This window comes from Vicia villosa, unplaced genomic scaffold, assembly GCF_029867415.1.
Source record: "Vicia villosa cultivar HV-30 ecotype Madison, WI unplaced genomic scaffold, Vvil1.0 ctg.001052F_1_1, whole genome shotgun sequence".
Lineage (NCBI taxonomy): Eukaryota > Viridiplantae > Streptophyta > Magnoliopsida > Fabales > Fabaceae > Vicia > Vicia villosa.
In genome coordinates, this window is record NW_026705460.1 from 199724 (window position 1) to 224910 (window position 25187).

Consider the following 25187-nt stretch of genomic DNA (forward strand, 5'->3'; position numbering starts at 1 on the left):
CCCCTGGTAATTTTTTTTTAGTTTCCCCCCTATAATTTTTTTGTTTGGATTACCCCCCGTAAGCGTGCAATTTAAACCTCAAATCTTGGGGAGAAAATCAAACAAAAAAATATTACAGGGGGTTAAACTTTATACTTAGGGGAAAAAAGACATAGTATTTTTATATTTCAAGGGGGTGTTAGCAAAAAATTATTTACAGGGGGAAAGCGAATTTCGCCTATATTACAGGGGTGTTTTGTATATTTAACCCTTTTAGTAAAACAAATAAAGCAGGTTTAGTAGATAGGTTGAATTAACTTGTTGACAGGAACAGGTTGAGCAAGAAGTCCTATCTCATGTTAAGACATGTTGTGTTGAGATGTCTCAACATCTGGAATGACATGTCATATGAGATATAACAGCACACGACATCGTGTCTAACTGAAGTGGATAAGTTAAATCTGTTATGATTTAAAAATCACAGATATATTCAGAGATATGATGCAATCATATAAGGCGTTATATGTTTAACAGGTCAGAAGAATCAATCAAAATATTTGAAGAATATACTGCTTTATATAGTTTCTAAATAAGGAGATATTCTTCGAAGCTAAGGAATTGAAGACCTTCTTCTTAGTAGAAGTTACTGCTAATTTGTAACAGCATACTTGATGTGTTTAGAAGCCCAAACCCAGTTGGGTATATGATATAAAAATAAGGATTTGTAACCTAGTTTGGTACGACTCAAGATGTAGAAGTCTAGGGTTTGTCAAGGTGAATCTCCCAGTTTGTGGGAAGATCACCATGTCCTTCTCGAAGCTGTGAAGCAAGAGAAGTTCTGTCCACCTTGAAGTCTGTAGGCAAGAGGTGTATTGTTCTTGGAGGAAGCTATGAAGCAACTCTAAGTTATTGTTCTTAGTCAAGAGTCTTGGCTAGGTATTGTCATGGAAGTGAGTCTTCTGCGATTGTTTGATACTGTAAGGTATCACTGTTTGTGATTGAAGGGTTTGAGGATGGTCTCATACCTATGTGAGTCTTAGGTAGAAGAATTGCATTGGGTAATGATTAAGTGAGAAGTTGTAAACTGGAGGTTGTTTAGCTTCGAATTGATACTACTGATAGTGAACTTCATTCCTGGCTTGGTATGCCCCCAAAGTAGGAGAGTTGCTCCGAACTAGGTAAACAATCACTTGTGTTCTTTACCTTTCAGTTTCTGCTCTTTAAGTATTTAAATACGGTGCGAAAGCATGAATGAATTAGATATATCCTTTACGCTTAAAAGGTATATTGCGATATCAAAATTAGACACACCGAATTTTTTGAAATTAGGCGACCATGTCTTTCTATGTCGACAGAGAAATTATTTTTATTAATGGTTGCTTTAAAACTGACTCTAAACAAATACACTACGTTGACGAAAATGGGTAGTGTATTTGATTAGAGTAAGACAACGTGCCGACAAAAGTGAATGTTGTCTATCTTTTTCATTTTTTATAACATTAGCTTTATTCTTGTTACGAATTCGGGTCTGCAAGAGAATTAGAGGCATGAATCCGAGCCTAAACTCTAATTGTTTTGATTATTTTATTATTAACACAAAAATCATTCACTAACTCCATTTTGATTGCTTTAGCTACACAATGATAGGGTAGAATTCGGTAATCAAACACTTGGTCTTTGTGGTTCGAATACCTTTTTACTACTTCGATACTATTGTACATGTGTGACGTGTCATATGGTGACAACCCTCTCAACAACAACCAGGCTCTTAACTCAAGACCTCAAAAAATTAAGGGTCTCATTTAAAAAATAATAATCAAAATGTTGTTAAATAAAAAATACATAAATATTTTCAATGAATAAAAGGTTATATAAATCAATATTAATTTTTAATATCACATTTCATCCCTATCTCTTATGTTTATGTTTGGAGTCACTTAAATATCATTAAGTCCTTCAACCACCAATAGTAAAAGGAAAATTGTAAAGGAGTCAATTTAGGGTTGTGCATATATGCATCTGTTCGTGCATCTATGTGCTTGTACTTGTGTGTAACTTATATTTCTTTAATACTTTATGGGTAAAAGATCCTAAAAATCGGAAGAAAAAACAACAACTAGGTTAGATGTCTGTTTTGCTCTCTCAAGATTTTCAACTATATCCTTAAATTCATCAGTTTCACCTATCGAGTTAACAAAACCCATAAAGAAAAATGTATTTGAAGAAAAGTTTAATGAAGTCTTAAAAAAATATTACGTTCAACATCTATTAACAATATCAATATAAATGGTTTTAAAATTTGTTACACCTGAGTTTTTATCATATGCATCAAGGGCTTGGTTAGAAAAACGAATTGTTTTTGCATATTTTTTAAGGTCTATCCAGATCCCTGAAATTGGCCTAAAGGATAAGCTAAAATATGATCTTCAAGAATGACTAAGATGATGGGTTTGAAGCACTTATATGCGCTATATCTAGTAATGAATTTATAATAGTAATTATTTTTCTTAACTTCAAATGCATTATCGGACCATGTATTTCAAGAATTTGGCTAATGAGCATTATGCTTCTTGTTTTTCTAATACAAAAATTTTCGCATAATTGTAAGAGGTAAAAGCCCATTTTTAATATGTTTTATTGGTTGTTCCGATTAGTGTTATAGCAATGTATTTTAAAAAGAAGGACATTGTGATTGCAAAACCCATTTTTGTATTCACTTTTATACAAGGTAGTCCTCCCCAAGAGCGTTTTGGCTCTAATTAGCACAAGATTTCAAAAAAATTAAGGATCTCATTTTTTAAAATGGTAATAAAAGATTTTTTTTATTTTTAAAATATTTTTAAATAGATTATAATAGTTTTTTATTCTAGCATAATAATTTTTGCTAAACAACCACATAATTTACCTAACAATTTTCTTCTAAGGTTAAGGTTATGAGAAAGATTACAAACCAACTAAATAAAAATTTCTTCACCAACTAAGTATTTACATATAAAATAATGATTATTAAAACAAAATAATGATTATTAAAAATTGTAACTCTCAAATTTTCTAATTAAAAATTATCATTAATTAATATTTTAAATATGATTAAAAACTGTAACTCGCAATTTAACTAATTATAATTTATCAACTGAGTGATGGAGTAGTTGTGGAATATGAAAAAATATTGAAAAGTTGGTGCAATAAAGAATAAAAATTATTATTCATTCAAAATAGATATTTGAATTAAATGATTATATTTAAAAAATATTTTTTTCATTATAATAATAATTTTGTGTGATTCAAAGAGTGAATTTTTATAGAATATATTATATTCTCGTATGAAAATTAATAATACGAAGTAAAGGAAAAATAATGACTTATAGGATTTTTTTTAATTTCTTTTAATTAATATAACAATTTATTAATATTTTTAGTAGAATAAAACTCAATAAATGTTGTAACTGATATTTTTCATATTTAAATGTTTTCGTTAATACAATTAATGAGTTATTGATTATATTTTTTTTAAAGAGAAATAATTGTCAAAGTTAAATTTAAAAATAACATAAAATATTTATATTTAAATAAATTAAAAAAATATCTAAAGTATTTATACTAAATATGGGAAAAATAATGATTTAAAGAATTTTATTTTTATTTTCTTTTGATTGTCATAATGATTTATTAAAAATATTTAGTACAATAATACTAAATAAATATTGTAATTGATAATTTTCATATTTAAATATTGTAAAAAAATTCATTAAATTTTTTATTATATAAAAAAATTGTGTACTCATTAAGAAAACACATAATTTTCTAAAAAAGTATTTAAAATAGCATATATTTTTTATTTTTGTTGAGTAGAAGTTTTAAACACGTTTATTTTATTTTTTAATATTTATATATTATCATCAATATAATATATTAATTAAAATTTTAGTATTCATTAAAATTAAAATAATTTTTATATTTGTGATTTTTATTTATTATTTAGAAAAACTAATTCATAGTTTATATATAAAAAATTATAATTTTAATATTAAACAAAATAACTAAAAGAGAATAGTTAAACAAATAATTAAAATAGAATTAGAATTATTAGATATAATAATTTTAGTTGAATATAATAGTGTTAATTAAAATATTTTGTATTATAATAATAATTATTTGATAATTAAATACTTTTTTGTATAAAAAAATGAGAATTAGGATAATAAGATATAATAGTGTTAAATGAAAAAATTATTACTATTATTATTTATAATTGTGGTAGTTCGTTATTATGTTACTATTTTTGTTATTATTATTATTATTATTATTATTATTATTATTATTATTATTTATATATTAAGTAGATTATTATTATTATTAATAGTTATGGTTTAGTTTTATTATTATTATTATTATTATTATTATTATTATTATTATTATTATTATTATTATTATTATTATTATTATTAGACTTTAATTGCAATTTTGGTCCTTCTATTATTATTTTTTTTGAGTTTTGGTCCCTCTTTTTTAAAATCCTGAATTTTAGTTCTTTTATTTTAACTTTTTGAGGATTTTGGTCCCCTTACAAATCCGAAGGCAATTTTTAATAAAATATAACTCACATTGATGACATGTTCAACATAAATCTTAAATAAAATTAGTTTTTTTGAACATTTCACTGCTGAACTGGCACTGTCACATCATCAATATGAGCATCATTTCATCTAAAATTGTCTTCGAATTTGTAGGGAGACAAAAATCCTCAAAAAACTAAAATAAATGGACTAAAATTCCGGATTTTAAAATAGGGGGACAAAACTAAAAAAAAAAATTATAACAGAGGGACCAAAATTACAATTAAACCTTATTATTATTATTATTTATTTATTTAATATAGAGTTTGTATAATTAGGGTTTGTATTTAGAATCTATCATATAAGAAAAGAAGGTGTTCTTTAAAAATCTAAAATACCCTTCTTGCTTCATATCATGCCAAGTGGATGCCTCTAACTTCAAGCAATTAAATAAAATTAAATAATAATGATAATAATTACTAATTAATTTTTCCCACAAATTTTCTCCACTTACAAAAACCACCTTTAAACCCACTACTTCATTAACTTCTTCCATCATCCATAAACCACCTTTAATTCCACTAATTCATTAACCTCTTCTATCATTCATTTGTTCATAAATTTTACAAAACATTTCATATTCTATTAAATCTTTTATATCAATTTCTTTTAACCAAATGCTTACTCTTTGAATGTATCTAACTTAACTTTCTCGTTATGATATTAATTCTTCTTCTTTTTTCAATGCTTAATGTTATTGTTGTTTTCTTTTATGGTGGCTAGTTATATATTAACTTTCTTTGATGTTGTTTTAAATGTTAATTTGAATTTGGATACACTTGAAGGTTTTGTGATTAAGAGGAGAATCAACATATTAAGGATGAAGGATTTGCAAATAAAGTTAAGGTATTTTTCATTATTGAATTATTTTGTGTTACGATTTATTACATTGTTTATAACTATTTAATCCTCCAAAAATTATAATAAATAATAACGATTAAAATTAAATAAATATAAATATTTAATTGAGATTCTATTTCTAATAAGTTGCATTTCTACGCATAACATGTAAAATTGAGGTAAAATAAGGCAATAACAAAAATTGAAAGAAAACACAATCTTCTTCAAATTTGAGAATTATTTTGTATTTCTCTTTCAGATTAAAGAGAAAAAACAATAGTGGTCAATTATAAAAAAAAAAAAATTTAACATTTAACTCTACTAATTTTTTTATAGTTTTGTTCGTTTCTTCTTTCTGTTATGATATATTATCTCTTTTTTTCTTTATTTCTATTTACTCATAAGTTATTTATATGTTGAATGTTGAAGAAATAATTTTTATTATTTGTTATTATTTATATGTTGAATGGTGAAGAAATTGCTTCCTCATGTGTAGCAATAGAAATAAGAATTTACATAAAGAAAAAGAGATTTCTTTGTAGGTTTTATTATCTCAATTTTCGTCTTCTATTTTATATTTATTTGTAATTAAATAATTTATTATTGGTTTATAATAAATCATCTATTATCTTAGAATGTTATCATGCAATCTATAACAATAGAGAAAAAATTCCAATGCCGCAAATAATATGGCAAATAATTAATAATAACATATTGAAAATTATTTTTAATTGAACAGATTTATATTGAAAATATAGAAAAATAAATCATACACTATTATTTAAGTAGTATGATTTGTAGTTAAATCTCACTACCTCTTATTCTTCTTCTTCCTTCTTCCTCTTTTTCTTTGTGTTTTACATTCTTCTTCGTAATGGTTACCGTAGACGGTGTTTTGTTGTGATTTAGATTTTGTTTTTTTGTGTTTTAATTTAAGTTTTATATTCTTTCCATTGATATATTTACTTTTAAGTTGAGAGTTAGAGTTTGCTTTTGATTTTCATAGTTATAAATGTTTACATGAATCGTGTTGAGGATGATGCACCGTTTTCTGGCGACGGTGAATGTGACTATCTAAAAGGGTTTCGCGTTTCTGGATGACATATGATTTTGACAATGTGAAAGACATAGATTGATCGGTTGTGCACGGTAAGGAAATGTTTAGTTTCTAATAACATAAACTTAAGCAAAAAGTGAAACAATGAAATAACTAATAATGCTTTTGTTGAATTTTATAATAATAAATACTTTATAAATTAAAAAATTACAAGAATGGAAATACAAATAATAATATTTATAAACGGGAAAATAATTTTTTGAACCAAATATTTGTATATTTGAAAAAATTATATTCATGCTTCAAATATAAATAAAAATATGTTTTACTTTTAAAAATATTAAACTTTCTTGGTTAAATAATTTTGTCTTTTAGTTTTTTCATTCATATTACATTTAAGAAACATATGCGCGTAACACATCAGTACTCGTACAAACGCACGGGTATCCATATCAGAATTGTATGAATCCGAACACGAGTAAAATATATTTATTTATGATACTAATATTTATTTATACAATTAAAATAATATTTTTAAATATTACGTTGTTATTTAATATTTACATGCGGAAAACTACAGGGTTGATCCAAATATTTGTATATATGGAAAAACAATATTTATGCTCCAAATATATTTAGTTTTTTAAGGCATATTTATATTATTGTTTATATACTTAAAATAATTTATGAGTTCAAATATGAAAAAGTTTGTTTTTTTAATTATCAATGTTACTAATATTTTTAATTTAAGATATAATATTTTAAAAAAATTAATATACGTGAAAATACAAAAATGTGTGTCAATTATCACTAATTTTAATTTATACAATTCAAAACATTAGTATCAAGTGTTCTATCCGACCCTAGCATCTAGGGATGGCAATTTGACTCATCCTCAAAGGGCACCTGCAAAAATTATCATTAACGAGTAGGGTAAAAACCCGTAAATTGGGCACAGGTAATTACCCACTAAAATAAACGAGTATGGGCGCGGGCACGAGTACCTTAGGTCCCACCCCGCCTCATACCCGCATAATGTATATTTATATATTTATTATTATTATATATACATATATGCTTATCAATTTTATTAAATACATCACTATTAGATTTATACGCATTTTAATACGAACGTTTGTTAATTTCTTAACTCAACAATAACATCTTTAATTTTTTTATGAATGTTGTTAAAAAAACTTAAAATTACATGATAAATTATAATTGATCATGAGTTTTTAATAAAAATGCGGATAAATGGGTATGGGTACTTAGGTACCCATAGGGTACGGGAACAAGCTCAAATGTTGGTGCCCACGCGGATATGTGCTCGAGTACGGGGATTTTTCGAACTGCAGGTATGGGAACGAGTACTATAGTACCTTATCCATACCCTACCTATTGTTATCCCTACTAGCACCTATCATTTGTTATGTCATTATCTTTCTTTTTTTAAATAAAATATTTAAATCTTTTCAATCTATTTAATATAACCAGATATAAATCACAATTAATATTATTAATAAATTAGATATAACATTAGACTACTACTACCTATCAACAACATAAATGTATTTTTTAATTATTTATATTGTTAATAAATACAAAGTTTTTTCATTGATTCATAATAGTTATCAATACACTGAACAATATTTTTGTAAATAATGCAAAACAAAAATTATGTTTATATAAAAAAAATTCATTTAAAAATTTTATATATATATACAAAAAATATAGGCACTAATTTATTATTTTTTAAAAATAAAATAAAATTTGTTGGTTAAATTAATTGACTTTCTTTTATTACTTTTTGAAAACAAATATGTGTACCATATACCAGTACCCGTGTGAACGCACGGGTATCCTGCTAGTTATTATAAAATGATATATCGCGAGAATTGTTAGCAAGATGACATGTGGCTATGGTTGCCATCAGGCCCGAATTTGGGCCCGTGCAACCTGGCCCGTAGCACAGGGCCTCCAAAAAATGGGGGTCTCAAAAAATTTTTTTTAAACTATAAACAAGAAATAATTATATATAAATTATTTGATGTAGCAAATAAATAGTATATGTCAAGCAGCGTAGCGGTAGCGTTTTTCACTTTTTAACATAATGGCGAGGGTCCAAGAAAATGGCGAGGGTTCAATTCTTGGAAGAATCACTATAGCCATGATGTTTTAAAGAACATGAGAAACTGCAATAATATTAATTAATTAAAATTTATAATCATGTAAATTTTTAAAAATTGATTTAGGATAATATCTATAGGTTATATTTATGGGTCATGCTAACGAGTGCCCCAGGGGCACTGGTTAAGCATTCCTTATAAAGAAATTATTTTATATGCAATGTATTAAATACATACAATATTCTTTAAAAAAAGTTAATTATTTATGTTTTAAATGCATTGAATACATATATTTTAGGAAAAAACTTATCTTTTTTACTTTATTAAACAATGCTCAACTTACCTTTTTAATCTCTTAACCAGTGCCCCTGGGGCACTCGTTAGCATTACCCTATATTTAATTAATTAAAGATTCACTAATTAATATATCATTTAAATATTGAGTTAAAAGGTAGTGCACTGACAGTGTAAAATAGTTTTACACTATCATTCAATAGGGAGTCATGAATGTGCCATGTCATTAAAGTTTTTTTTAAATAAAAGAATGTTTTAATTAGATGCATGGTGGTGATTGGTTGACAGTGTAAAAATATTTACACTGTCAGTGCATGACCCTTTTTCTCTTAAATATTTATGAATTGTTTTTTATTTTTAATATTATTTTTTATTTTAATAAAGTGTGAGTTTTTTTCTATATTTTTTTAATTAAGGCCAATTTTAAATTTTTGAACAGGGTCTCCAAATTTTATGAGACGGCCTTGGTTGCCATCATGACTTCTTTCAATTTATATTTTTTTTATCAAGTTTGAATTTATATTAAATATATTATTATTATTATTATTATTATTATTATTATTATTATTATTATTATTATTATTATTATTTATTTTGATATAGAATTTGTATAATTAGAGTTTGTATTTAAAATTATTATAAAATGATATATCGTGAGAATTGTTAACAAGATGACATGTGGTTAGGGTTGCCATCATAACTTCTTTAAATTTATATTAAATAGATTATTATTATTATTATTATTATTATTATTATTATTATTATTATTATTATTATTATTATTATTATTATTATTATTATTTATTTTGATATAGAGTTTGTATAATTAGAGTTTGTATTTAAAATTATTACAAAATAACATATGACGAAAATTGTTAACAAGATGAGGATTGTCATCGAGATTTCTTTAGATGTATACATGTTAAATCACTTTTATTGTAGAGTGTTGATTTGAATTTGTCTTATTCTATTTAATGCGTGGAGTTTCAGCACTTGACTATTAGACTAAAAAAATTAGTTGGAATAAACGGTTTTATTTTCTTGGCCGCGATATATGAATTGCTGATAATTCAAAATCATTACTAATTCATTTTTGCATAGAATTCAAGTCCCTTCCTTTTTGACTATATATGGCGCCACTTTTGAAAACATGTATACATGACTCACAATATTTTACCAAATATAGGTATGTTTTATTAATTACACGAGGAATAAAAAACATATTTAATTACACGAGGAATAAAAAACATATTTAATTTAGTATGTTTTATTAATTGATCGCGACTCATATATACTCCTCCTATAGTCAAAACTTTGTCTTGCTTGACTTGTTAATTTATACAATAGTCAATATTTTCATAAACTAAGCTAGCCAGCGACTGCCATGACATTTCCATGCACATGTTTTGACTATTGACTTCAGAAATATTAACATGCAGAAGCGTCTATATAAATGAGTTAGTTTCAGTTTGAGTAATATTAACAAGCAATAGCATATCATATCATATCAAAGATCTTAAGATAAGATGAACTCAGAAATGTATTTTGCAACCACAATATTCCTCCTCTTCTTATCATACATTGCTATAACACTATTTAGTAGAACCAAAACACATATCAACCTTCCACCAGGGCCTTCACTTCTTACCCTCTTGAGAAGTGCTACTGAATTAGGAAAACAAAAACCTCAACACTTGTTAGCCCAATATTCCAAAATATATGGCCCAATAATGTATTTGAAGTTAGGTCAAATAACAACCTTTGTGATTTCATCACCAGAAATTGCACAAGAAGTGCTTCAAACTCATGATCTCTTCCTCTCAGACCGAACTATTCCTCAAGCTGTAGCAGTTCTTGATCATCAGCATTTTAGCTTACCCTTTATGCCAGCTTGCGATCTTTGGAGAGACCTTAAGAAGATATGCAAAAACCATCTGTTTGCCAGCAAAACACTTGATGCTAGTTATCAACTTAGGTGTAACAAGCTTCAAGACTTTTTATGTGATATTGATAGAAGCAGTATAACGGGTGAAGCAGTAGATATTGGAAGAGCTGCTTTTAAGACTACATTGAATTTTTTGTCAAACACTTTCTTCTCTAGGGATTTTGCTAATTCTGCTGGTGAAACTGATGAGTATAAAGATATAATTGAAAATCTTGTGAGAGTCATAGGAACACCAAACTTGGTTGATTTTTTCCCCGCTTTAGGGATGTTTGATCCACAAGGTATTAAAGGAACATCAGCTACTTATCTTGAAAAATTGTTGCAAATTATTGATTCCTATACTACAAAAAGATTGAAGTTAAGAGAAGACGAAAATTACATCCCAAATGATGACATGTTAGACATGCTTCTTAATATCTCTAAAGAAAATGACCAAAAGATGGACAACACAAAGATTAAACATTTGTTTCTGGTAATTTTCTCTCCTTCCTTTTTCTATTATATATCTCTTTTTTTATTATTAAATATACATTATAATTTTTTGGAAGAAATATTTATATTTTTTCTTTGTTATAGGATTTATTTGTCGCGGGGACCGATACAACTTCCTACACGATAGAACGAGCCATGGCTGAACTAGTTCACAATCCACATGTAATGTCAAAAGCTAAAGAAGAGCTTAAACAAGTAATTGGTATAGGAAATTCAATTGACGAATCAGATATTACGAAACTCCCATATTTGCAAGCAGTAGTAAAAGAAACATTACGTTTGCATCCATCTGCTCCACTTTTACTACCAAGGAAAGCTAGGAAAGATGTAAAAATTTGTGGGTACACTATTCCACAAGGTTCACAGATTCTAGTTAATGAATGGGCCATGGGAAGAAATCCTAGCATTTGGGATAATCCAAATATGTTTTGTCCTGAAAGATTTCTTGGGTCAGAAATTAATTTCAAGGGCCAGTATTTTCAGTTCACACCATTTGGTGGCGGGAGAAGAATGTGTCCTGGCATGCCACTTGCTATACGAATGTTACATACGATGTTAGGATCATTGATTAATTCTTTTGACTGGAAAAAGGAAAATATCCATAGAGACATTGATCAACCATTGCGAGCTATTCCTATTAGAGTAAATAAAGTGTAGCATACAATTGAGTATTTTTGTTTTATTTGTATAAGGCACACTCCTTCGTTGTGACAAAATAAAAAATATTTATTTATTGTCTTGATCAATCTTACATGCAGTAAGTCTATATTACCCTTACTCTACCATACGATGTTGCTTTTTATTTTTATTAATTTATTACTTGTTTTAATTTGTTATCATGACCTCAAATTCGAAATTTTGATCTTACTCATTGTTAATTTATTATTTTTCTTGAGAAACACCTCAAACTCACATCTTATTTCTTAAAAACAAATTCTAGCTAAAAGTATTATAAAACATCTAAAAATAAACTAAAGTTATCAAATATTTTTAAAAATATATGCATTAAAATAATTATTTTTATATAATTAAACTCCCCCATGTTTGAATAGTTGCTTCTCCTCAATTATACAAAGAAACATCTTATCATAAGCATGATTATTATTCAAGAATGAAACACAATAAGACTAAATTTAAATATTTTATCCAATAATAGCGAGAACACAATAGTTTTATACACGACTTATCATCATAGTCCACACCTATCTTAAGACAGGGTACTACTCATACACGATAAAGAATAAAACAAAGAAAACAAAGGAAGGCATAAAGTAAAACAAGTAAAGAAATTTTGATGTAAAGAAATTATTAAAAAGAACCTAAATTGTATTAAGTTGTATCGTTGCAGAAATTATAGCAATGACATTAAAAACTAATTTTTTTTAAGACATTCCAAAAATATAAAACAAAATTGCGATGATTACTTTATATGTACAAATAGTGTATATACTGAAGAATTTGAGACCTTTAATAGTTGAGGAACCATAAGCGTGCAATTATTCTAAAGAAGCTTTACTCAACACCATTAAGACCACCATTTCTAAATTTTAATGGTAACACGGTTATATTTCCTAACATTACTAGGTCGTGTTGCCAGTTAGTGTGTCCAATTGTCTTATGCATTTTATGATTCTTCATATTTTTACGCGTCTAGTGACATGTATGTATTTTATCAACACTATCTGGTTAGGTTCTTTATTGTACTTTTTAAATTTTCTGTTTTTCTTTCTTAGTATGGTCTTGGACATCTAACAATTTGGCCACAGGCTTCCATTTGTTATTTCTTTTCCTTGAAATTGCTTATGAATGTTATTTTTTTCTAAATACCAAAATTACATAAAATGTTGCGAAAAACACTTAAAACTAAATCAATTATGACAACTTATACCAAAAATAATAACTTAATTAACATTTATTTTGCATGTCATCATCCATCCTATTGATCACCATAACCAATCATCTTCAAAGATCTCAGATCTTGTATAAGAAAATTGTTAATAGAAAATTGAACAATACATGAGAAATATTGACACAATTTTGATATTGATATCAAATTCTATTTGAAATTTGAAGAATACAAAACATTTATGAGATAAAGTTTGGATGAATATGAAACACTACTTGCATACTGAACAAAAACCGAGTTTCCATCTAGCATACTAACACTAATATGTTTTATTTTATAAAAGGAAAAAAAATATTATTGGATGAGAAAATATGACCTTTGAAACCAAAAGTATTTTGTGAAATTGATTCAGAAATAAAATTTATAAGTCATGAATGAATAAGATTATTGCACTTTCATGCCCACCAATGTTCAAATCAAAGTTATTAGGAATTGTTGTAAAACCATTGAACTTTTTAATGTATGTAATTGAATTGGCCTTTACTAGGATAAGTAAAAAATATTGAATCACTTTGAGATTGGGAAAATGGTGAAATTAGTTAAGGAGGCGTATTGAATAGAAGGGGGGAAAACAATGACAAATATGATATAAGATGATGAAGAAAATTGAATATCAAGAATAAAATTATCAAAAATGGGTGAAGAATTGCAACGCACATGTAACAAACAACAAAGGATGGTCACAAAGGCTCTTAATTATAAAACTAATATCATATTATGAAAAAGGAATATTGAATGAAAGTATTGACACATTTGATTTAGGATAAATTAGAAACATATATTTATACTATCGATCAATCCTATTTGAGCGTATGTTAAACTATGAAGTAGATGATATAATTGAATATTAACTAACTAGTTAACAAACTAACTTCTTCCCGCATAAATGATGGATATTTAGCAAGTGTACTAGAAAAGTCAAAAGTAATAAAATAATTCATCTCCATAGAGATTATTGTATTTTAACAAAGTAATTGTAATGTGTAATTAGAATATATAATTTGGGGTTTGATAATGATTTTGGTTAGACAAGAAAATAAACAAGTATTGGAAATTGTAGATAAAAGATGATCAGATTTTGTTTCAAATCCCCAATATGTCACTATTGATACTGAAATTCTAGCACTTTCAACATATGTCATGACAGGTGTCCTAACAAAACACAATGTCAAGACAAATGTTATAACATCTGCTGACTTACAACACACTTATGAAAACTGAAAATAAATGATAGAATGATAAATAACACAATGAATTGTTAATCCATTTTAGTGCAAAAAACTGCTAATCTGGGGGCTACAAAGCCAGGAAGGAAGTCCACTATTAGCAGTATTAGTTCAAAGCTAACTACCCCCGTTTACAACTTATTGCCTAATCACTATCCAACGCTACTTCTTCCTAGAAGTCGACGTCTAGACCTGAGAAATTGCCATCCCACTTCCAATCACCACAATGATAAAAACAGTCACACCCCCTCTGACCAAAGGAACTAAAGTAGAAAGATCACACTTTTCAATAAACAAAATACTTAGTTAAGCACCCTAACTAAGAACAATATTTGATCTTGCTTAAAAGCTTTAATCTAGAACAACACTCAACTCCCTTGCTTAAAAGCTTCAAGAGTGAGAACACACATCCACCTCAATGCATCAGAAGATACATGAGTGACACAAGAATACATAATACACGAGAACTTGAGGAACTCCTAAACCAGGAACCCTTACAAAATATACGAAAACAGGAATCCTTTTTATAGATTTTTACATAATGGGCTTAGACTTCAATCTAAATCCAATCTTCTCTTTTATGAAAACAGCTGCAAGATCTTTTCAAAAATTAGGAACAAATAAAATCAAATAAAATCTTTGTTTTCTAAAAGAAATCTCAAAGATTCTTTTTCTAAAAACAGAGACTAATTTGCATTTGTCCCAATCATCCTTGATTGCCTGCACCTGTAATGATTATCTGAATATTCTATATTCTCATATTTTCAATCAAATCTTTCAAGGTTTAAAAACCAGTTTGAACTGTCAGGATGTTTTGGTGTAGAATGTCACAACATCTGGCAGAATATCTGTCAAAACACATAACAGCAGAACTTGTTATGATAGTAGAACTAGATGTTACAACATTTTGTTCAACATCAGTTACGAACCATGTTTTAGCAAAATTATGCCATTACCAAAACCATGGAACTAATAATCTCCCCTTTGGAAAATTTTGGCTAAAACAACCAAAGAAAAATTAAGTCCTAGAGATAAAACATATTTACATGGTAGCATGCAAATTTAAACACAAACTGCAAAGATATATCAGAGATGCATAACAGTTACACATAAGCTCTTTGGAGCTTGTACAAGCAGACATGTCCATACTCCCCCTGTCATATAGAACTAGTACTCACCTCAAAGGAATACCATAACAAATATGAACTACTCAAGTTCACACATCAGAGGCATATGCTACAGAAGATTATCATTTAAACAGCTTCTCATTTAGCAGGATGTCAGATAATCTTGATCACATTCTTCAATATCGAGTCTTCAGGCTAGAGCAGTACAATCAAGCAGCATGACATATTATCATGCTCCCCTTAAATAGTTGCAGTAGGAAACCACAAAAACTACCCTTTTTAGTAGTAGCACAATCAAGATGTATGCCAACTAGCAGGTTGTAACATGTGTTGTAACATCAGGACAATCAAACATACTAACACTTTACTTCCCCTTTTTAGCCAAAAATTGACAAAAATATAATAAATGTAAACAAATGAAAACACAAAAATATTGCATACAAGCAACACACACAAACAGTTAGAAGCGCACAAACATACACTAGCACATATGGAAACAGACATATAGAACACCTTTAGGTGATCTTCAATCTCCTGTCCCTATGAAAAAGCCTTGTGCATTCCTTGTGGCTGTTTTGTAGAGTCTTTCTGTTCCATCCCTTGTCCAAAGCAATTTGAGTAGGCTTTATCATCCTCAGTAAATAGAGGAAAGATTCAGTAACAGTTGTGTTCCTCCATGTCTGTAATTGCTATAATTCTTCAATAATGAAGATGCTCAGTTCACCTATAAGATTTTCAATTTGATTAGAATCCAAAGCTTTGGTAAAAAATATTAGCCAAATGTTTTAAAATGGTTATATGCTATAGAGTGATCACTTTATCTTCAACAAGATCTTTGTAAAATTATGACAACTCTTAATATGCTTAGTCTTGCCGTGTTGGATAGAATTTTTTGAAATATTGATAGCACTAAGATTATCACAATATAATATCATGACATCTTGTTTGACATTGTATTCCTTTAACATTTGTTTCATCCACATCAATTAAAAACAACTACTTCCAGTTGCAATATACTCATCTTCAGCAGTAAAAAGAGGGACATGGTTCTGTTTCTTACTAAATGAGGATATTAGATTGTTTCTCAGAAAGAAACATCCACCAGACGTGCTTTTTCTATCATCGACACTGCCAACCCAGTCTACATCAAAATATCCTACAAGAATAGAATCTAAACCATGGGAGTATAACATCCCATAGTCACTTGTTCCATTGATGAACTTAAAAATTCTTTTTACCTGATTGAGGTGACTTGTTTTTGGCTCAGCTTGATACCTTGCACATACACCTACGGAAAATGTAATATTAGGTCTGCTAGCTGTAAGATATAGCAAACTACCAATCATGCTTTTGTATAAACTTTGATCAACTACAACACTTTAACTATCCTTTGATAACTTCAAGTGAGTAGGAGAAGATGTCCTTTTATGACTTTCATTTCCCATACCAAATTTCTTTACAATGACATTTGTTCCATTGGACCTAGGAACTAAATCCAAGACTTCATTTCTTTTAAATTCACCAAGTTCTTCTTGCATGGCATTGATCCATAATTCATCTGTTAAGGCTTCCTTTACATTCTTGGGTTTACTCTTAGAAACAAAGCAAGTGTAGAAACTACTCCTCTTGATCTTTTTGTGATTCCTTGGTTACGTTTTCCTATAATTAGCTCTTTAGGATGATCTTTGTGAATTCTGATTGAGGGCCCTTTATCGACTTGAATATCTTCAGGTTCAACCTCAACTGTTTTTGCATTGGTGATGTCTTCTTCTACATTCTCTGTCTCATCATTCATTAGGAGGAATGTTCCAACATCATCGTTAACATTAAGATCATTGTCTGAGCTTAAGCCATCAATCACACCATTTATTGATTCCATCATGACTAAAGTTTTGGTGTTGAAAACTCTGTAGGTTCGGCAATTTGTAGAATATCCAAGAAATATTCCTAGTCACTTTTGAGATCCATTTTACTTCTTTGTTCACGATCACCTAAGATGTAGCACTTACTTCCAAAGATATAAGAGTATTTGACAGTAGGTTTTCTACCTTTCCTTAATTCATATAGAGTATTTGTTGTTCTAGTTCTTAAGGTTACTCTATTATGGATATAACAAACAGTATTCATAGCTTCTGCCCAAAAATAGTATGGTAGCAAAACACTTGATGTTGGCTATCAACTTAGGTGCAACAAGCTACGAGACTTTTTATGTGATATTGATAGAAGCAGTATAACGGGTGAAGCAGTCGATATTGGAAGAGCTTCTTTTAAGACTATATTGAATTTTTTGTCAAACACTTTTTTCTCTATGGATTTTGCTAATTCTGCTGGTGAAACTGATGAGTATAAAGATATAATTGAAAATCTTGTAATAGTCATTGGAACACCAAACTTGGTTGAGTTTTTTCCCGCTTTAAGGATGTTTGATCCACAAGGTATTAAAGGAATATCAGCTACTTATCTTGAAAATTTATTGCAAATTATTGATTTCTATAATACCAAATGATTGAATTTAAGAGAAGACAAAAATTGCATCCCAAATGATGACATGTTAAACATGCGCCTCAACATCTCTAAAGAAAATGGCCAAAAGATGGACAACACAAAGATGAAACATTTGTTTCTAGTAATTTTCTTTCCTTCACTTTTCTATTATATGTCGCTTTTTTATTATTTTTTAAAGAAATATTTATATTTTTTCTTTGTTATAGGATTTATTTGTCGCGGGGACCGATACAACTTCCTACACAATAAAACGAGCTATGGCTGAAGTAGTGCACAATCCGCATGTAATGTCAAAAGCTAAAGAAGAGCTAGAGCAAGTAATTGGTATAGGAAATTCAATTGACGAATCAGATATTACTAAACTCCCATATTTGCAAGCAGTAATAAAAGAAATATTACGTTTGTATCCATATGCTCCACTTTTACTACCGAGGAAAGCTAGGGTAGATGAAAAATATGTGGATACACTATTCCACAAGGTTCACAGATTTTAGTTAATGAATGGGCCACGGGAAGAAATCCTAGAATTTGGGATACTCCAAATATGTTTTTTCCTGAAAGATTTCTTGGGTCGGAAATTAATTTTAAGGGCCAATATTTTCAATTCACACCATTTGGTTGTGGGAGAAAAATGTGACCTGGCATGCCACTTGCTATACGACTGTTACATACGATGTTAGTGAAGATGTTTTCATGTTGGCTGCATTTGTGGTAAAACATACCTGAGTGTTTAATGTCTTGACTGATGTCATGACATGTTTGATATTGTGTTATGCAGGCTGCATATGTGTTAAGCTAATACAACTTATGTAGTGAATGTCATGACCGATGTCATGACATCCTTGTGTGACAGCAGGAGCTGTTATATTTTATTAATTGTGTTTCCTGATTTCTCTCAATCTACAATTTAGGAAACCTTTTATTGTGTGCTGAATATTTCGTCCAGAAGATTTTGCTGACAGCACATTCTGTAACAACCAGATGGCGTGTAAACTAGGTTAACTTGGTTAACCCTAATTTGTTTCTAAAAAAGCCCAAGGCCCAAGAGCTGCATATAAAAAGTTTGCAATCCTAATTTGGAACACAGAGAGAGTAATTTGTTAATTGTGAAGAACCATAACTCTGTAGCTGTCTCTTATACTCCAAGCAATTGTCTGTGATGATTGCGTTGGAATAGGTTGTTTGTGTTAATTGTCACTCTAAGCTTTTAAGCACGAGTGTGTGTCTCTTGATTGAAGCTTTTAAGCAAATCAAGGTGTGTTTTTGAAGTGTGTCTTCTCTCTGAATTTATGTAATGTTTATTTGTAATCATTGCTGTGATTGAGGGGGAGTGAGTGGAGATACTCAGGTCTAGGAATAGATTGGAATTACATTGGGTAGGTTTTAAGTGAGGAGTTGTAAACGGGGGAGTTTAACTCTGAATTAATTCTGCTTATATTGGATTCCTTCCCTAGCTTGGTAGCCCCCAGAGTAGGTTGTTTGAACCGAACTGGGTAAACAATTATGTGTGTTCTTTATTGTTTTTATGTATTTCTGTTTTAATTATTTGTGCTGTGTAATTGTGGATGTCATAACATCCAGCAAGACATCGAGCGTGAGTTACTAGAATTTTCAATTGGCATCAGAGATGGCACCCTGCCTGTTTACATCTGGGTGAGATCTAGGGACAATAAAATTCAGGTACTATGGAGAAGGAACTGCTAGTGTTTGGGAATAGACCACCGATCCTGGATGGCTCTAACTATGACTACTGGAAACCTCGTATGGTAGCAGTCATAAAGTCTATGGACACCAAGGCCTGGAGAGTTGTGGAAAGCGGATGGAAACATCCTGAAAATGTTATGGAAGATGGAACCACTATTCTAATTTCTGAAGCTCAATGGAACAAAACTGAAGAAGAGCTAGCTTTGGGCAATTCCAAGGCCCTAAGTGCCTTGTTCAATGGAATTGACAAGAACATATTCAGGCTTGTGCTACACTATGAACTAGCTAAAGAAGCTTGGGATATTCTCAAAACAACACATGAAGGAACATCCAAGGTAAAGATGTCGAGACTTCAAATGCTTACCACTAAGTTTGAAAATCTCAAGATGAAAGAGGATGAAACCATTTATGAATTCTATATGAATGTCCTTGAGATTTCAGATAACTCAGGATCCTTAGGAGAAAAAATGTCTGAGGAAAAATTGGTAAGAAAGATCCTCAGATCACTGCCTAAGCGATTTCATTTGAAAGTGACTGCCATAGAGGAAGCCCAAGACATCAGCAACATGAAGCTGGACGAACTCATTGGCTTTCTACAAACCTTTGAGTTGAGTATCTGTGAGCCTGTTGAAAAGAAGAACAAAAGCATAGCTTTTGTCTCCAACACAGATGATAATTAAAGAGAAAGCCCCTGGGCTTTGAAGCTTCTCCGAAGGAATCCAGTAAGATGGAGATATACTTTGGATTTGACACAACTCATGTTGCTGCTAGGTGAATCGTTGAACTTATTTCATTTTTTGGATAATTCATTTTTCTAATTGTTGAATTGACTTGGAGTTTTCGATATAGAGTAGGGGCTTTGAAGCTTTGATCTTTAGAATGTTCATTCACTGTTTGATGAATTGATTCAGAGAGATTATGATTGTGTTTTGTCTCCGAGTGGGACTTCTACTGCCGCTTTAATTCAAGGAAAGTTCCTAATGGTTACGATTTGACGGGTTCGACGAATTACTCGAAGAATTTGAGTTCTGGTTTTGGTTCTCGAGGTGTTTATCCTATAATCATTTCAATTCTCTGCAAATGTACCACTGATTTGTCATATCATTATTGCTTAGAATTTTGTAGTTACTCTATTAAAAATATACCATAAAGCCAAGATTTCAATTCAATGCTTGTAACCTACTGTAAAATTTCAATTGCAAGCCAAACTATAAGGGTTGTTCATTTCACTTGGTTGGTTGTGGATTAAAATTCTGGTCTACCTGCTTTCTGATTATTTTATGGTTTCTGGAATTGTAGGTGTTGGTTTTGTAATATTGATTTTAGGGAGTGAAAGTTCGGTACCTATAAAACATAACTCCAAAAAAAAACTTAGTAAAGGAGCTATCATTGCAATTTCTGTTGGTGGAGTTGTTCTGTTGTTTTTTGTAGTACTTGTCATTGTTCTTTGTTGTTTAAATAAAAAAGATAATGGAAGCTCGAGAGTTGTTAAAGCGAAGGGACCTAGTGGTGGTGGAAGGACAGAGATAGTGAAAGAAGAGTTTGGAAGTGGCGTGCAAGAATCTGAGAAAAACAAATTGGTTTTCTTTGAGGGTTGTTCTTATAATTTCGATCTCGAGGTTTTGTTGAGAGCTTCGGCCAAGGTTCTTGGAAAGGGAAGTTACGGAACCTCATATAAGGCTATATTGGAGGAAGCAACAACAGTTGTAGTGAAACGGTTGAAAGAAGTTGTAGTAGGAAAGAGGGAATTTGAACAGCAGACGGAGATTGTTGGAAGCATTGGAAATAACCTAAAGGTCGTTCCACTCCACGCTTGTTATTATTCGAAGGATGAGAGGCTTTTGGTTTGTGACTATTTCCCAAATGGAAATCTATCTATACTCTTGCATGGTATGCATTTCTGTTTCTCTTAGTTTCAGTTTAGGCTTATGAAATTGAATACTAAAGTTAAGAGATGAAATTTGTTATAATTTAATTTGATGACATACACTAGGACAGGCGGACGAGCTAGCTTAGATTTGAACATGCGAGTAAAAATCACTCTCGGAATTTCTCGGGGAATTGCACATTTACATTCAGTTGGCGGTCCAAAATTCACACACGGAAATGTGAAATCCTCCAATGTCCTCATAAGCCAAGATAACGATGGCTGCATTTCAGATTTCGGCCTGACACCAATCATGAATGTTCCTGCGACCCCTTCCAGAACTGCAGGGTACCGTGCTCCCGAGGTAATCGAAACTTGGAAACACACTCATAAATCAGACGTGTACAGTTTCGGTGTCCTCCTTTTGGAAATGCTTACTGGTAAAGCGCCACAACAGTCTCTAGTATGCGATGACATGGTTGATCTGCCTAGGTGGGTTCAGTCTGTCGTTAGGGAGGAATGGACCGCCGAGGTTTTTGATGTGGAACTAATGAGGTACCAAAGTATTTTTTTTCTAAAGAAAACATAGACTAGATACACTAAATACGTATATCAGAAAAGAAAAAAAAACTTAGCATCTGGTCTATTTGTTATATATAAAAAGTGAAAAAAAATAAATTATAACAAGTATATGAGGGAGTAGTATGTTTGATACTGAACCTATAGTTTTTCTTGGTAATTGCTTCTATTGTATGTTGTAATTTTGGAGGTAGTGGTATTGATCCCCATTATTATTATTTATTTTTTTTGAAGAAGCCAAAGGTATTGATCCCCAATTAAGCCTTTTCAACATTATTTTATGATGGAGACGTTGCAACCACAAGCAAAACATATTAGGAGGATCTGAATTACTCTCCTTTTAAGAATGTGAAAGTGGGACATTGGGCATGGTTCTTGTTTCCATATAGAAAAATGAATGCAATGATTTTGAATATTTTCAACTATGTTTCAAGTTTCTACTCTCTTTTCCCCAAGGATAGAAAGTGGTAAAAAAAAAAACAGTACATTGGCTCCTTGTTGATAACTATTACTATTTGTTTATCATGTGACTCTCATTTTTTTTACTAAGCTTTAAATTTATAGATTGTTTATCGAGATTGAAAATGTATCTGTCAAACTGTGTGATAGATATTGTTGTTTTCTTTCCGAGTTTCAACTCAGTTCATTTACATAGATTGTTGGTACTTGTGTAGGTGAGATGAATGGACATGCTGATGGTACAAACTTTATGCCGCATTTACTCGGAGAATTTCAGTAGTTGGTTTTCATGACTCAAAACTTGTAAGCTCTCTTCAACACTACTTGCCATGTGATTGTGATTGATCTCACCTTCTTAATGTTTTTTAATTAATCATATATGTGGATAGTTGATTTTGTATACTTTCAAGAACCTCTTAAAGGTTTGCCACAGTTGCTAGACTATATTTCAAGTATGGCTCACTTAGCTGTTTTCGGAATTCTTGGGGTAATAATATGATAACCTTTTCACTTACCTTGAATTGTTAGATATATTGATATTGATGATGGCACTTATATGTTAATACATAAGTTGTTAGATATATTGATATTGATGATGGCACTTATACGTTTTGCACTGCAGGTTGGGACTACTTCCAGGCCAACAAACAAGAAACAAAAGAAATAACTTGTTTTCTGGTAATGGCTCATGAGTTAGGAATACTTAGAAATATTAACACATTATTTCATACTTTTAGATGAAGAAAGTGAAAAACAGAGCTAGTAAAATAAAAAGAACACAGCTCTGACATACTTAGTAATTCCATTCTTTCACGGATGAAGAAATATCAACAATAGCGGTTACAGTGGCCTCTAATTGAGGCTCCAGTCCAAACCACTGTCGCAGACCCTAATAGGGTTTTAGAGCGAAATTCCTCAGCTTTTTTTTCTTAAAACTGTCTTTTTCTTAAGTTTATAAATGTCAATTCGGACCATTTAAGGTAATAGGGTTTCAGAGCGAACATCCAATTGATGAACAGTAATTTGAGGTCCATAACGAAACGTTTGTCCACTAATTCCAGCATTAGAGTAGAGAGTGTTCCTCCAACAGTCAAGTAAAGATAATCTGTCCAAGAAACAGGTGCAAGTCCATATTCAAGTGTTTCATATAAAACATCAATCACCAGTTGTTCCCCACCAACATCAACATAGTATCCAACCTTAGCATCTCCAAAAACCTTAATCCCCTCATTACCATTTTTCATTTTAATATTATTCTTAACCACTTCACCATCTTCTCTTTCTCTTAACCCTTTCATGTCCACAACAACACCGTCACGTGCCATGGCTTGTCCCCGCGTGGAATAACTCTGTTGGTAGTGATGATTTCCATGGCTCTGTTGAACGACAGCTTGATGAGAGTTGCTATGTCATTTACTGTTGTCGGTCGAAACACCGCCGCTGGTGAATCGTGTACGTGGTTTCCGTAGTCGGTTGAAGCTTCTTCAAGGGCTTTTGGGTTGGTGTACGAGGTTTCCGTGGTATGGGATCTTATATTTGATCGTTAGCTTTAATTTGGATTATTATTTTAGATGCATAGGGTCCGCAGTTCTAAATCCAATCTGAGAGGGTTCTGGAATTTCATTGGTTCTGTCTGAGTTTTACATCTTACATGGTCCAACGAAATCAATATAATGCTGTCATTTTCTTGTAACATAGGAGTCCGGGATTATGAAATTCAAGATTACCATTGTGGTGGAATTTAGGTTTTGATTCTCCGCATAGTACTCGTTGTTGTGATTTGTGATTCCATATGGTAGGTAAATGTAAGCATGTTATACTTGGTTGAAAATGTGTTGATGTAAAAAAGTATTGTATGAAATTTAAAATGCAACTCTCACAGCCCACCCCTTAATCCAGTGTTTGATCTTAGTAATTTGTGTCCGACCTTGTCTCTTGATGCTTTTTTATTCTATAATTTGTGTATCACCAAATGCACTAAGTGAGGAATACTTGTATGTTTTCTTCCTTACAGGTCCCTGCATCTAATCCAGAAGCAAATTGTGGCTACTTTAAATGGGCTACTTCAAAGTCTAAGAATAAATAAATTGGAATTGGAAACAACTTTAATTCAGCCGTCAATGCTCCATCTCAACATCTAATTTAGCAACTCCTGATAATTTAGCAACTCCTGATTACAGATAAGGTCCATGGCAAGATGGGTGAAGGAACTTTTGGACAGGTCTTAGAGTGTTGGGACCGAGAGAGGAAGGAAATGGTCGGCATTAAAGTTCTTCGTGCAATAAAAAAGTGCTTTTGGTTTCATCAGAGTATCTTAAAGTCCCCGATTACAAGGTTCAGTACTATTGTTGGTAAAAGAAACAATAAATTAATGAGGCTTTGGTTGCTTGTGATTTAAGTCATTTAACATTTGTTGCAGGCAGGAAGCTTTAGAGAGATAGAAGATGTTGCACCCTTGAAGGAGA

The 25187-nt window shown here is 30.4% G+C and overlaps 2 protein-coding genes and 1 pseudogene across 2 annotated transcripts; 2 read left to right on the forward strand and 1 right to left on the reverse strand.

Moving 5' to 3' along the window:
* Window positions 1–10406: 10406 nt before the first annotated feature.
* LOC131632931 (geraniol 8-hydroxylase-like) lies at window positions 10407–12095 on the forward strand. Its single transcript, XM_058903646.1, has 2 exons — window positions 10407–11329; window positions 11434–12095. Exons 1-2 carry the CDS (start codon window positions 10439–10441, stop codon window positions 12004–12006), a joined length of 1464 nt encoding a protein of 487 aa, XP_058759629.1. The 5' UTR covers window positions 10407–10438; the 3' UTR covers window positions 12007–12095.
* A 5821-nt stretch (window positions 12096–17916) lies between these two features.
* Window positions 17917–23510, forward strand: LOC131632919 (probable inactive receptor kinase At5g58300). The gene is made up of 6 exons (XM_058903636.1): window positions 17917–18043; window positions 21117–21719; window positions 21816–22247; window positions 22938–22998; window positions 23251–23344; window positions 23460–23510. Exons 1-6 carry the CDS (start codon window positions 17917–17919, stop codon window positions 23508–23510), a joined length of 1368 nt encoding a protein of 455 aa, XP_058759619.1.
* Window positions 23511–23697: 187 nt separating this feature from the next.
* LOC131632921 (cytokinin dehydrogenase 3-like) lies at window positions 23698–24418 on the reverse strand (annotated as a pseudogene).
* Between the last annotated feature and the right edge of the window lie 769 nt (window positions 24419–25187).

What these genes read in the sequence shown, in the direction of transcription:
- LOC131632919 (XM_058903636.1), top strand. Translation starts at nt 17,917, where the DNA reads ATGGATTTTGCTAATTCTGCTGGTGAAACTGATGAGTATAAAGATATA. An exon ending in GGAACTAATGAGGTACCAAA is followed by an intron (nt 22,248 to 22,937) that starts GTATTTTTTTTC and finishes GTACTTGTGTAG; the next exon opens with GTGAGATGAATGGACATGCT. An exon ending in TTATACGTTTTGCACTGCAG is followed by an intron (nt 23,345 to 23,459) that starts GTTGGGACTACT and finishes TCATACTTTTAG; the next exon opens with ATGAAGAAAGTGAAAAACAG.
- LOC131632931 (XM_058903646.1), top strand. Translation starts at nt 10,439, where the DNA reads ATGAACTCAGAAATGTATTTTGCAACCACAATATTCCTCCTCTTCTTA. An exon ending in AGATTAAACATTTGTTTCTG is followed by an intron (nt 11,330 to 11,433) that starts GTAATTTTCTCT and finishes TCTTTGTTATAG; the next exon opens with GATTTATTTGTCGCGGGGAC.